A 14,910-nucleotide genomic window follows, 5' to 3' on the forward strand; every position below is an offset into this window, starting at 1 on the left:
AGTTTGGCAGATTCAGTGGATATGTTCTATGACATATTTCATGTACGGTAAGTACTTGGATCTTCACCTGGATTTATGATCACTTTCATAAAAATATGAACTAATTGCATCACAATTGTGGAGTGCTGTGAACTTTTATAGTGAATTTGATGACTGACAAGTCCTTCATGAGCACCAGTTTTCAAACAAGTGTGCAGACTTACTTCTAACAAGGTATTTAATAAGTATTGCCAAAAGGGGTTTTCCACTCTTTAGACATTGATGACCAATCCTCAGGATAAGTCGTCAATATCAGATTGATATGAAACCCCACACCACCACTGATCAGCTGTTTTCGGCAGCCAACGGAAACAGAGCAGTGGATGGATCCAGAAGCAGAAACTTGCATTCAATGTGTAGTGGCAATGCTGGCATACTGCAGCTCATCTCCCATTCACTTCAAAGGCTGCCGAAAAATAGTTTATCGTGGGGATGCCAGGGGTTGGACACACACCAATCTGGTGGAAAACACCTTTAAAGTGTATGTGATTGAGCTGCAATACCACACCCAACCTGTGGACAGATGTGACTGTTTTGAAAGAAAGAGCTATGTTCTTCTAATCCTATACCAACTGGTCCCGAAAACTGTGGAATTGATTGCCTGGACATAGAATGAACCCCGAATCCCTGATGACTTTCATCCCTAGCCTTACGGGGATAATTAGACCAAAAAGGAACATTTTTGACCCTTTTGAGCTACCATATGTTTATACTGTGAAAGAAAATCATGAGTGAGTACAATATTTTTTTCAAGCAACAGGCACAAGAAAAACTAAAACAGCTTCATAGTGCACAGCTCAGACCAGACAGCATCTCCTATCTCAGCTTCCTGAACCCCCGTATCACACTGAGGAAATTGAGAAACTGTGGATAACTGCAGAGAAACTTTAACACTTTAAATCTTGACTGTCTCTCTTTTTAGCCATCAGAATTTTGAGGTTTGTCTATCTAAATACTGAAATAAGTTTTAACAAATTTTATTACAATTTATGACAAGTGTATAACACCCATGAAAATCCTGCAGAAACATCTGTTGCATGATGGAGGCTAGGTATGTAATGTTATAATCCCTGTATGGTCATCACTAAATATGGAAAAATACTTTTTATTGAGACTTAAGGTTCTTTCAACAACGGAAAAAACTTGTTTGACAACCCGTACTTAAAGATTACCCTAAAGGCAGACATGGTCGACTCCTGCTCGATTGACGTCAATGACAAGAGCATACTATATTTGCTCGCTCAATTCTAGATCCACATTACAATACCTGTATTTACTAAGGTGTTTTGTTCTGTGATGGGTGTCTATGTTTGGTAATCTCTCACAAGTGACAAGTGTACGCTAATCTGAAGGCTCTGTCTATAATCTATATGTTCTTCAATTCATACGTTCCCTGTGCACCTTTAAATCTGAATAAAACACATTAAGAGTGCAGAATTTTGTGAAATTAAAATAAAATAAAAAATGTTGCATATCTCAATCTATATTTATAATTGCAGTAAAGATTTACAAGGAAATCTACAAGTAAATGTTGCTATACCTTTTAGCCCTTAAAAAAAACAGTGATTATTGTAGAAATGGAGTTACTGTGTCTTTAAAAACATACAGTTTTGTGTCCCTGTATTCTAAAAAAGAACTTTTGATATGCAAAAGGGACATATCAAAGGTTTTGATCAGTGGGGGTCTGGTCACTGAGACCCCCACCGATCATTAGAACGAGGGGAAAGAAACGCTCACACAGAATGCTGTCTCTACTTGTTGGTGAAGATATTCTCAATAGAAAGTCTATGAGCCCATCTCCTGCAGCGAGGAGAGAGCTCGTTGTGAGATCTTCATTCTCCTCATTTTAGCGATCTGTGTGGTTTCACCACTTGGACCCCCACCAATCAAAACCTTTAATTTGACGCTATGAAATATCAACTACACTTCAATAGAGCCCCTCTGCATGACCTCATTGTGGTTTCACGGTCTGCACATGTGCCCGAGCATGGGTTCTTCCACCTCTCATCATAGCAAGACGTGTCCATCCCACAAGTCAAAGACAGCAGAAATCATCACGCTGTATATATTTACTCTAATAGGCACATGTCATTAGCAGCCCAACATGTATGCAGAATGCTCACATTATCTGTTAGACTGTGGATTGAGTTAACCTTAAAACTTTTATGTTAACAAATGTAATGGGAACCTATCACATTGAGCAGAGTTGCAAGTAACATGAGTAGATATATATCGTTTTGTGGGAAACATTCTGTGCTTGGGAGTCCAGTGGGTGGTTCTTATCAGTGATTGACAACATTCCCTGTATGGCAGTGCATACAAAAGTAGCTGTCAATTACTGATAAGACGTCCCACTGGACTCCTAAGCGAAGAATGTGCATGGATTCAAATGCAATAAAATACAAGTTCCACTGAATCTTTTCCCACAAAATTCATCAATCTGCTCAGCTCCTCCTGCTCTATAATATGGTATTTGCAGACTGAACTGCATTTCATGGTGATCAGTGTCCACTGTTACTCTGCAGCCTGTATTTTGTAGGCTAATACTGGTGATACAACATGTGATTATGATGTACACTACAGAACCAGTAAGTCATATTATGTCTGTATACAATATTCATGGTCTATGAAGCTGAAGATCAGACTGTAGCTACAGACAACATGCACTGCAACTATTGTAGATGCACAGCATGTCATACACAGATCAGATCACACATCAAGACTAGTAAGGGGTCATATACAACGTATAATACTGTCATACTTTGGTTTACAATAGCTTACCCTTCATATAAAGAAAACTGTGGAAATAAGGCAGTGTAACACAACTGTAGACAGAATCCCGCCTGTAGGAAAGTTCATCATCTGTGTCAAATCTTGAATCAAAGTCTTCTTCACTATCTTCAAACTGCAAGTACCAAAGTTTTTTAAAGTCAATATTCAGAGAAAATAACATTTCTTTTTAGAATTTGGGTGCTTTTTTTTCTTCATTTTAGCAGTACTATACCACTGAAAATGTAATACTGTAGCAGTGAGCACAAATGATCACATATACACAGTATATAGGAAATCTTGAGGATAGGTCATCAATATCTATAGCCTGGAAGAGCCCTGTAATGTAAATGCATTATTTTCAAGCAAGTTTTGCTAATGATAGTAAATAATAGAGATCATGTAGCAATATTTTACCTAAGGTAAAGAGACCTAACTGACATGGAAAATACAAAAACTATAAAGTCAGGGTCCAACCATTAAGAAGCCATCAGCACAAAATGCTTTCTGAAACATAGATGGTCACAAAAAGGTCTACCATAACTTGTGAAGGGATAAACATAAACACTCTAGGAACCCTTTAACATCTAATGCCACCATTTTCCAGACCTGCAACATTCTTAGAGTCTTGATGTACTTGTAAAATAAAATTCCAAGACAGTGTTTAAGGATAAGGCAAAAACACACAGGACTACATATATTAAATGGGGTTGTCCCTGAACCTGGACATATCCCCTTCTTCCCCCACTCAGCCCCTCTGACATGAGCATCGGAGGACTTTTTTGTTTACATTTTTACACTGCTAGGTAGAGGCTTCTGCTTTGCAGTGTTCCAGGTGATGTCACTGACACTGATGGGCAGGCTTTAGCGTTGCCCTACCCATTTTTCAGACTAGGGCAGAGCTAAATCCTGCCCATTAGTGACGTGTCGGTGACGTCACGGGGCTTACTGCTAGGTGGAAGCCTCCTCCTAGCTTTCCCCATGGAGAGACCGGTACGTCACCGGATCTCCAAAAAAAAGACTTTGCCCTGCACAAATCAGTGCAAGGCACGGGAGAGCATTGGTGCATGAAGTGCTTTAATGCTCTTGTCAGAGGGGCGGAGTGGGGGAAGAAGGGTATATGTCCAGGTTCAGCTCTGAACACGGACAACCCCTTTAAGCATGAGTCTTGGTGACCAGATGAATGGAAGACTCTATGAAAATGTATTGAACATTTTACACTAGTTAAATAGTATAAAAAGTTTTCACATTTTGGCACACACCATATTTGCACTAAAATTTTAGACTTTTTCTCCTTCTTGCCGCTTTTTCAAAGTGGTGAGAAAAATGGACAGGGTCAGAGGGTTATTCTTACCTGGACATTTATGTCATACACAGTATGTTGTATAAATGTCTGATCATTATGGTTTTTTAATTTATTAGTAAAATTTTTAGCTGTGTGGGATAAGTTGTCCAGAAAAAAAAAAGAAAATTCTGTTTAGTAACCCTGCATACCCATTGGTCACAAGTAGCCAGAAAGTGGCCATTCCCTTTAAACATCCCCAATCTATAAAGTAGAAAACTAAAACTACACTGTATGGTAAATCCATGCAGCATGGAGGACTAATATAATGAGAGCTGTATCAGCTTTTGTATAGCATGTATTTAACAGGCCTCCAGTTTACCCAGCAAGAGGTGACATTTTGTGTTGTAAGCAATCGATATGGCTTTGTCTGAAACCTGTGGTGTTTCAACTGTAAATGGCTAAACACCAGAGCAATTGTAGGTAGCCCCTTTCTTTCCATTTTAGAGTTCCTGTTCAATGGAGGTTAAACTGTTTGCATTACGCACAAAAAGGAACAACAATCTGTTAAGAAAAGGTAAAAGCAGATAACGTTATTTTCCAGATCAAAGTTTGTATTCTCAAATATGCACAAGTCGCCCCACCTAATATTGAACAGATAAGTCCGCTTTAAGAAGTCATTAAATATTAATGAAAAACCTAAGATTTTATATTTGTTAAGGCTCTGTTTTTATCAATTTATTAAAAGGAACCAACAGGCTCCCTCGTTACAATGAACAATGTATTACTATGAAACACTGTGGTTACAGAAGTATCCACTCACTATAGCTCTCCTCTAGCTTCTTCCTGCCCCTGCTTAGTTTGATTGACAGGTCTCTCTGAATTTCAATAGTGCTAGAGATTGGTCAATTAAGCCAAGCAATAGTTTTTTGTCAAAATGACGGGATAGTAGAAATCATGGTATTATGATGTAGTTTTGTTCATATCATACTAACCCGTCTTTTCTATAGAACAACTCAACTGTAGAGAAAACTGTAATTGTACTAAATTGACTTGTTCAATTGAATTTAAAAAATAAACTTACCGATGACTGAGCTCCTTCTGAGCTAAATCTGTATGCTGATGAACTGTTGTATGTTCCTATGGAGCACTGATAATCTGGAGACCATTGGCTGCTATGGGAGTTAGAGAATGCCATGCTACTTCCAGAGGTAATTGCCCCATCTTGGTCATAGTCATAATCTCCATCAGGGATAATGAGATTTTCAAGACCCTGCAGACAATCTGGTTGCTTTTCTGGTACACAGTATGTTGACTCTCCCCCAGTGACCTTTTTTGTGGTTTTTAGATCTTGCCCAGGAGGAAGTAATATATTGTTTGGCCCAGGTTCAGCTGCTGGCCCAAGGGTATAATTCATATAAGGGTCTTCTTCTGAAGAGTCATCACTGGTTCTAATACCACTTGTTCTTTGATCAGAGTGATCATGTTCACTTGGATTTGGTGAGTCCTTAAATGCATCATCATCAGCTTCAAAGCCCTCATCGACCTCTTCTTCAGGATATGGTTGACTAAAGTTAAATGTGGGTTTGTCACAACTGGCAATGCATTTGAGATCCTCTGGAAATGCATCACTTACAGACAGGGACATTTCAATATTCTTGACACATTCATCAATCTCATCGAAGTTCAAGGACTCAAGAAACTCCTGGGCTGCTCTGCAGGCCTCTGCCTCTAGACGTCTCAGCTCTTCATCACGGAGCTCTTGCAGCCGCTGTAAAGATGTCTCCGTTAAGGATAATTCTTGTTTTTCCTTAATGCGCTGCAAGTCATCAATTTCTTTCTCCAGTCTGAGAATTTCTTCCACCTGTTTGTTTTCTTTCTGCTTTTCGAATTCTTGCTTTTCTTTATCCCCTTTTTCAGCTCCCAACATGGCAGCAAGTTCTTCCAGTTTTTTTGCTTCTTCAACCTACGGTTGAGTAGAAGAAAACATTAGATTTGGACAAATAAATGCCAATGTTTAATATTCTTATTTTTGTAATGAATGAAAATCCCTAAGTAATGTTCGCACAGTTAGAGTATAACGCACCACTTTATCATATCATAATAACTTCCTTTACACAATGAAGAGTATAAATCCACATATTAGCTGAACAAACACAGCTTTCATAAAAATATGAAACAGACCGCAAGACAGAACATGAGAACTATCAAACACACACAACTGATGGCAAGCAAACAAGGCACAGGTCAGCTCATGGCACGATAAGACTAGATCGTACTAGAACAGCACTCTATACTTCACAGCTAGACGAAAATGTTACAGAAGGTATAAGCTTATAGTCACATCTACATGGGCAGAATTTTGGGGCAATTTCCTTAAATGTGCTGCCAATAATGCAACAAACAAGCATTTTGCCTGTTTTTTGGGTGATAGGCGACAGGGATGTGCTGCCAACTAAAAATTTATCTGTAGCGATCATTCGTTCCCATACAAAGGAAATGATTGCTGCAGCTTTAAAGGGGTTTTTCTCTGGATAGGTCATCAGTATTGGATTGGTGGGGGTCTGACAACTGGGATGCCCACCAATCAGCTGTTTGAGAAGGCAGCAGTGCTCGCAGTAGCTCTGCGGCCTTCTCTCTGCTCACCAAGCATAGCACCGTACATTGTATATCAGCTGTGCTTGGTATCGCACTTAGCCCCATTCACTTCAATGGGCTGAGCTGCGCCTAGGCCAAGTGACAGATGAGCGTGACTTCACAATGCCTAGGAAAAGCCGGAGATGGCAGCGGCACTACTGAGAGTGCCACTGCCTTCTCAAACAGTTGATCAGCGGAGGTCCCGGATGTCTGGCCCACACTGCTCAAAAACTCTTGGAAAACCCTTTTAACAAGCGAGCCGGGCTCTGAGTTACTGCCGACATATGTCAGCTGATTGTGCTACGTGAGGTAAAGCAGTCACTACTTACACATTTCGCTCTTTCACTGCACATTGGTCCAGGATCAGCCAGAGCAGAGGGAGTGGTGCTTCCCGAGATCTCAGCAGAGTAGCAAAGTCTGCTGCTAGTTAGTGGAGCACTCGACTGCTCCACCAATCAGCGCTCACTTTGGGGAGTAACTAGAGGAGCACTGTTCACCGCTATCTCTTGCCGTGCACATAGTGCCCTCCCTCCAAAGGACGTCTGGTGCCTAGTGGGAAATACGCCCCTGCCTGTCTCATGGACAGCATTATTACTAACCAAAACACAGTTACAGTTGTTGAATAATTGGGGACATTCTCCTTCATCCGTTCTTACCATTATAAAATATTATCAAGGTAGAAATATTTGGCAAAAATATGTGATATATTAAAGGGTTGTCTCACTTCAGCAAGTGGCATTTATCATGTAGATAAAGTTAATACAAGGCACTTACTAATGTATGTGATTGTCCACATTGCTTTCATTGCTGGTTGGATTCATTTTTCCATCACATTATACATTTCTCGCCTCCAGGGGTTATGACCAGCAGCGTTGGTCATGCTTGCATTCTGTAGGAAAAAGTGCTGGCCTGTCTGGTGACCAGGACTTTGGGAGTGTGCATAGACTGGCACTTTTTCCTACAGTGTGCGAGCACGGCCACCACTGATGGATTGTAGGGTGGTTCTAACCATGAAAACGAGCAGCGTATAATGTGATGGAAAAATAAATCCAGCCAGCAAAGGAAGCAATATGGACAATCACAATACATTAGTAAGTGTACTTTCTCTACATGATAAATGCTACTTACTGAAGTGAGACAACCCCCTTAATAAAAATAAAAAACAATGAATCTATTTTGTTTGATCTTCAGATGTAGCACAGTTAATAGTCATAATGCGTTAACTAGATGTGATAACTCACCAAGTGTGACTGTTAACTCTGCTACATCTGTATGCGGCCATTTGCTACAAGTGCTTTAAGATCATTGTTGGAACTTTCTGCACTTCCTTTTATTATGCATATTTACTGAATTAGGCAAATAATAGCATAGAGGCTACTGTATGTTGCTATGTGCTTTTTTCCTGTTGCTTAGGAACATATCACATATCATTAAAGGTCAATCCAGGATTCCATTCAGCTAAGTGTCAAGTATAAGGTTTGGCTAGAGTGCATGTTTATGGGATGATGGTAAATCAGACGTCCCACAGATGTATATCTGGTCTGTAAGAAGATATATATGTGTCTGCCATCAATTTAAGCAACAAACATGAACATAAAAAGCCCCCATACATTAGCAGCGCTAAAAGCTTGAGTCATGGCTACTGATTAAACACTATCATCAGTTACTACAATTTGTCTTGTTATATGTGCACTCTATGGTGGATTATTATTATATACCAAATTTGTATAATATATGATCAATATACCAAAAGTAATTGTTTCATTCGTTTTCCTTTTTTTTTTTTCATCATTCATATTCAAATTACTTGCAACTCAGAAACATAGCATCTTCTCTAGTCTAATTGCTTACCTGCTTGGCTAGTAGTTCTGCCTCTTGTCTTTGTCTTTCTCTGTATGAGGAAACTCAAGATTAGTAGATGCATTCTTCCGCGTTACACCAGGCGCATACACAATGTCCTTTCATTGATTTTACAACTAGTTCTCTGCAAGGAAGGATCTTCTTCCAGTGACATCTTGTACAAATTAAAGTCTATGAAATGCCTTTAAATCAGTCATTCCAAAGCCTGTATCTGTGCATATTTACAGATTTAAGATTATTTCACACTTGTAATGGATTGGCGATATCAGCAACATCCTGGTAATTTTTCAGTACCATAGATATTATGATCTAGATATTGGTCTCATGATCCTTCGAGCAATATATAACCGTATATAACATAGTAGTAGATGTAGCTGCTATGAAATAATAAACTATGGACACATATAGTATCATGTGGTGGATATTCCTAGGTATTCAGCATCCCATACCTTTCTTCTGCTTCTTTCCTTAGTCTTTCCTCCTCTTCCTTTTTCTTCATCTCCACCTCTTTCCTCAGCCGTTCCTCCTCTTGCCTTTTTTGCTCTTCTTCCTCCCTTCTTCTCTCTTCTTCTTCTCTCTGTTTCTGCTCCCGGAGCTTCCTGTAAGTGCGGCGGGCTATCTGCCCACGCAGCTGCTTCTGGAAGGTCACAGCTGCTTTTCTAAGACATAAAAACTTTGTCCTCCACAGGAAAGCCCTGTAGTTCTTCTGGATTACAACAATGCAGTGAAGCACCTTTCTGTACTGCTTTCTATAGAGAGAAAGAAGAGAAGCGTGTCCCACAAACTCGGATCGATAAGAGATAATTCATCCTATTTATGCATTCCGTTTTATCGGGTGTCAAGGTGTCACCGCCGCAGTATAAATTACATCCACAACAGGAAGCATCCAAGCTCCTTGCAGAGTCGGAATCCAGGCTAAGCCGATGTTAAACACAGCAGTATCTTTATGTATCCTGACATGAGGGTTTTTTTGGGAAGAGGGAGAATGAGCTGTGATATATGCCATGCTTACAGAAAAAGTAATTACACCCAGCAGGATGCCTTTCTGGGTGACATATTGGCCTATATGTACAGCCAGGACTCATATGCACATGAAAAGGGATTACCTCATTATGCAAACAGCTATTGAACTGGCTACTATTGACTTTTTGAAGACACACAAAGTAAACAGCTGCGTGCTATTGCTATGGATTTAATACATAATGTATGACACTTTGTTAGCCGGTGATTTTTTGCGGCATCAGGGCGGTATTTTCTGATACTATTAATGCTCATGATGTGAATGGTGAAAAGATTTGTGATGGTGAATATTCCATAATAATCTCAGGATAAACTCTGATATTGTTCAGTAGAGGACAAGCCAATAGTATTATCATACCCACCACAAATATGTCCTCCCAAAAGCATCACATACACTAACAGCAATATAGCTATAAGCTATATAAATTCCATAGTATTCATAACAAACAAAATGTGTCGCTTTGAAGAGTCTTCCACTAAAGGAGTCCCCAACCCATAAAAATCATATTAAGTTTGGTGCCGGGTCAACGGACAGTTAAGTTCCCCATCTTGCTCCAACAACCACAGAATTGGATAAAGGATATTTTTAAACATAAGTATATTCCATTGTTTTTAGCCAACATAAAACAATTAATTTGCAGCGTAAACCCAGTACACATGTGGACACAATTGTAATACCATTCCGTTATAGAAAGAAAACCCCACAATGGTCATTGAAATAACTTGAAACTGACAAAAGTAAATAATTACATGACACACCTTTATTTAACATGTCACTATGGTCAAATTATTTTCAACTTTACCTAGGGGTACCACCATTTTTGCCCAGGCCAGTTTTATTAGTTTGTTTTTTTAAATTATTCAGTTGAATCACAGTTCAAAGCAATGTCTGATTTCCATTAGCTGATTTTTTGTCAATTTTTATTTAATATTACTTTTGGCAGTTTCTAGTTATCTCAGTGACCATTGTGGGTTTTAGTTTTTCTTTCTTTAATCGAAGGGTACCAAGAATCTTGCTCATGTGTGTATATCATAACCATATAAATTTGCATTGTAGTTTTATATTGGACTGCAGGGAAATCAAAATTATCTTTAATGACAATTATAAATTGTTCCCTACAGAATGCCAGGGTCAAGACAAAAGGTCTTGGTGCCCATGGCAATGCCCATACAATTCTTCCTGAAACTTAGCATGATAGTTGTCAAATGGACAATTATCCATTTAATTGTCTCCTGTTGCATCCTTTCCCCACCAATCTCTACATACACTGAACTACTGACAGGTAAAAAATGAAGGCAGAACATATATTTTTTTCTTTTTTAAATCCATCAATTGCACCCCTATCCCAATGGCACCCTAGGTCACTTCCTAAGCTGCCTAAATCTTTCATATTCCGCCTACACCTGCATAAACCCAGAGTCTAACTAACAATGATCACACATATGTCCATGTGACTAAATTATAAAATGCCCTTAAAGTAAAGTGTTCCTTTAGAAGAAACCTGTCCCCATGAAAATGCAGCATGTTATAGAGCAGGAAGAGATGAGCAGATTGATATATAGTTTTATGGAAAAGAGTCAGATCACAGAGGAGGAAGACCAGGGTAGAGAGGCAATTTTTTTTTATGTTTGCAGGGCCAGCGTCAGCACCCAGCAAACCCAGGTCTATGCTGAAGATTGCTGTACAGGGAATCCCCCAGTGTTACTGAACAGTCAGGACTCTAGTTCCCAGCTCTGACTCCATATATGGATATGTCCATATATATGGAGTCAGTGCTATGAACATCAAGGGGGGCAGAATTTTAATGCTTGGGGGCACCCAGTGTATTTAAGTAGAAATGTTTCTGCTGGGATTTGAACTCACAGCTTTCTACATTATAGGCAAGAACCTTAACCACTGAGCTATGAAGCTCAACGCTAAACTGTGCAAAAAAAAAAAAAAAAAAAAAAAAACACCAAAAAACCACATAGTAGTTTCTCGTGTATTAGGTATTCCTATACAGCAGAAGTATTATTTTACATTTTTGTTAGTAATTGTAAAAAAATGTATTGCACAAAATAAATGTGTAATTACTATATATATATATATATATATAAAATCATACTTCTGATATATATGAATGCATAATATGTGGGATGTTTTTACATAATACATGTACAGAAGGTAACATAAAGCTCTATAGCCCAGTGGTTAAGGTTCTTGACTTTTATGTAGAAGGCTGTAAGTTTGAATCCCAGCATAATCATTTCAAAAATAGAGGCTAAATAAAACTTAAATAGACACACCAACCTCTTTAATTTGTGTAACTATTATTTTTTGTTGGGATAGGTGACAACCCTAACAGAACCCCTGCTCCACGGTGACCCCCATAACATTTTTTATAGTTATGTCTACAGAGATGTGTGGAGACTCATTTGAGGGAAATCTGTCTTTTTTTTTTTACAATACCATTTTGGGGTGTGTATGACTTGATCACTTTTTATTCAATTGCCTTGGGAGGTAAAGTGATGAAAAAATGGCAAATCAGACTTTTTTTTATTTTTTTCTCTTACATCCTTCACCATATGGGCTAACTTTTTTAAAATATTTTAATAGTATGGGTGTTTTCGCATACGACGATGCCCATAATTTGTTCTTCTTTTGTTCATTTTAGGGGAAAGTGGAGTGATTTAAAGTTTTAAGTTTTTTAAATATTTTCTAAACTTTTTTTGTTACTTTTTTATTACTTTTTATCAGATTGCAACTTATACAGAAAAATGGAAATTGCTCCATTATTCTGTCCCAAAAAAATCACTATATCGCAGTTTAGTGCTGCCACCTAGTGGCCTGAACTGGGATATACTAACAATGAGCCTGGAAGCCTAGTACAGGCTGCGGCTCATTTTTCAGAACAGGGTGCTTTCGCTAATCTCGGCTGGGGAAGGCGTGTCTGAGATGCTCTCAGATGCTATGGTGACATTCGACAAATGCCACAAGTGGTCCCACTGAGATTTGTCGCCCAAGGGCCTACATGAACCTGGAGCCGGCCCTGAATGTTTGATCTCAGGTCTGATGGCGTCTGATCTAAGGCTGATGGGGATCTGATCTGAGGCTGATGGGGATCCGATCTGAGACTGATAGGGGTTCGATCTGAGGCTGATGGAGCTTGGGGGTCAAATGAGGGTCTGATCTGAGGTCTGATGGACCTTATTGGTCTGATTTTGGGGTCTTATCTGAGGTCTGCTTAAGAATGGAGATCTGATTTGGGGTCTGATGACATATTTTTTTTCTTATTTTCTTCCTCTAAATCCTAAGTGCTTCTTATAGTTTGGTGCATCTTATTAGTTTGAAAAATACGGTACACAGAAAACTGTCAGTTACATACCTATACATCACCTACACCAGTGTTAGTCAGCTCCAGTCTTCAGGACCCACCTGCCAGTCATGTTTTTATGATTACCTTAGCACTGAGCAGGTGATAATTAGTGTCCATGCATGAGGACTTACCAAAGATACTCATTCTGTGGGAGGTACTCAAATCATGACCATCAGGTGACTCTGAGGACTGGGCCTGAGGAACTCTGGCCAACACGACTAGCTCAGAATATGTAACAGAATCTTTTCCCATGAAAACTATATATCAGTCTGCTCAGCATCTCCTGCTCTATAACATGCTGCCTGTAGATTACCCTGCATCTTCATGCTTACATGTTCCCTTTGAATCTAATAAATGTCCACTTTATTTTTATGCAAATGGATTCAATGAATACAATATGGGCTAATCTTAATCCTTCAGTATGATGTCTTTCACCTACCTTGCCACAAAACCCATGATGTGTGATTGTATAATCAGGGCGGCCTTGTATACCTCTACTTCACGTTGCTTCTCCAACTTTTGCTCTAATGACTCACGCAGAAAGACCTGGGAAAACATAACATTTTACAGACATTGGTTTCTCAGCTGTGGGGATTCCTTTTCTCTTTTTGCAAACTCAGAGCTGAGATATTTGACAGCAGACACTGAGGTCTTTTAGCGCTCATTCCAGAGATGTTCTACACCACAGTAGATATAGCCAGTATAAGATGTATATGCATTATCCAAGCTGCTTCTGTTTTCCTGGATTTTACAGCATATAGGCAAATCAAGAAAATAGGCAAGGATATAGGCAAAATGTAACTTTTGCTTCTCTGGTCCTAGACTGTCCATTTGAATGGCCGCCATGTGACATTCTACCTCCCCTGTTATGCCCGCTGCAGGGGAAAGGTTTGGCTGACCTCAGCCTCCCTCTGTGAAAACTGCTGATTACTAGGGGTTCCTGAAGCTGGACTATGGCAATGAGCTGATCATCATGTTTGGCTTCAATTTAATAAAGGGGTTGCTCAGATAAGATAACACCTTTAAAGGGAACATATCACCTGGTTTGGAGGCACCGAATCACTACATGATGTTATGCAGCTAGAGCAGGCATCCTCAAACTGCGACCCTCCAGCTGTTGCAAAACTACAACTCCCAGCATGCCTGAACAGCCTACAGGTATCGGCCTACAGCAGGGCATTGTGGGAGTTGTAGTTTTACAACAGCTGGAGGGCCGCAGTTTGAGGATGCCTGAGCTAGAGTTTAAGGAACCTGCCCGTAGCAAACACATCTGTCCCTACAAATAATGGAAATGAAATTCAAACATACTGGGAAAAGAGTCGGGGACTCTTTGTCAGTTGCATTGGTCACATGTGCATTGCACCAATGAAGCCAAGGATGGTGCACCCCCCTTCACTGCACATATGTTTGATGTGCAGTGCATGCCCAGTGGAGTAAGGTACAATGGCTTCAATGGTGAACTGTGCATGCACCTAATGCCTCTGGAGAAGAGTCCCAGACTAAATGTATATTTTTTTGGGAGGCAGGTGGGCTTGCTCTGTTTAGGGATGGGACCATAATCCTGCATAACATGCTGGTGGTTTAGGTGCCCCAAACCAGGTGACAGGTTTCCTTTAAAGTTGGATGCTGGCACGATTTAACAAAATTGTGATAATCTGTAAGCATGTAAGTCAATATTTTTGTGCGGCAGATTACAGAAATAATGGAATTCTGACCCATAGTTTTGGCACCAGAAATGTAATGATTATAGTTAATGATTGTCACTTATTGATCTCACATAGAAAATGATTATAGATAAGATAGATCTAAAAGGGAGATTTAGTACACAACAGAGAGCAAACACTTGAGTTATATGACTATATGTGCATATGCCTCCGGAGCGAAATGAATATTAGAACATGATATAAGGACATGACTAGTTGAGTAGGCTTTCTGGTTTACAGTGGG

The 14,910-nt window shown here is 39.5% G+C and overlaps 1 protein-coding gene across 1 annotated transcript in view; it reads right to left on the reverse strand.

Annotated features, from left to right (window-relative positions):
- The window catches only part of MYO10 (myosin X), a 230,000-nt gene that overhangs the window by 33,444 nt on the left and 181,646 nt on the right, over positions 1-14,910 (reverse strand). The window contains exons 22-26 of the mRNA XM_044295842.1: positions 13,403-13,509; positions 9,037-9,336; positions 8,579-8,618; positions 5,175-6,056; positions 2,821-2,944 (exon numbers count right to left, since the gene is read on the reverse strand). Of these exons, the coding sequence (XP_044151777.1) occupies positions 2,821-2,944; positions 5,175-6,056; positions 8,579-8,618; positions 9,037-9,336; positions 13,403-13,509 (1,453 nt within the window). The remainder of the gene's footprint in view (positions 1-2,820; positions 2,945-5,174; positions 6,057-8,578; positions 8,619-9,036; positions 9,337-13,402; positions 13,510-14,910) is intronic.

The sequence above is a fragment of the Bufo gargarizans genome, chromosome 5 (assembly GCF_014858855.1).
Source record: "Bufo gargarizans isolate SCDJY-AF-19 chromosome 5, ASM1485885v1, whole genome shotgun sequence".
In the NCBI taxonomy this organism is placed as follows: Eukaryota; Metazoa; Chordata; class Amphibia; order Anura; family Bufonidae; genus Bufo; species Bufo gargarizans.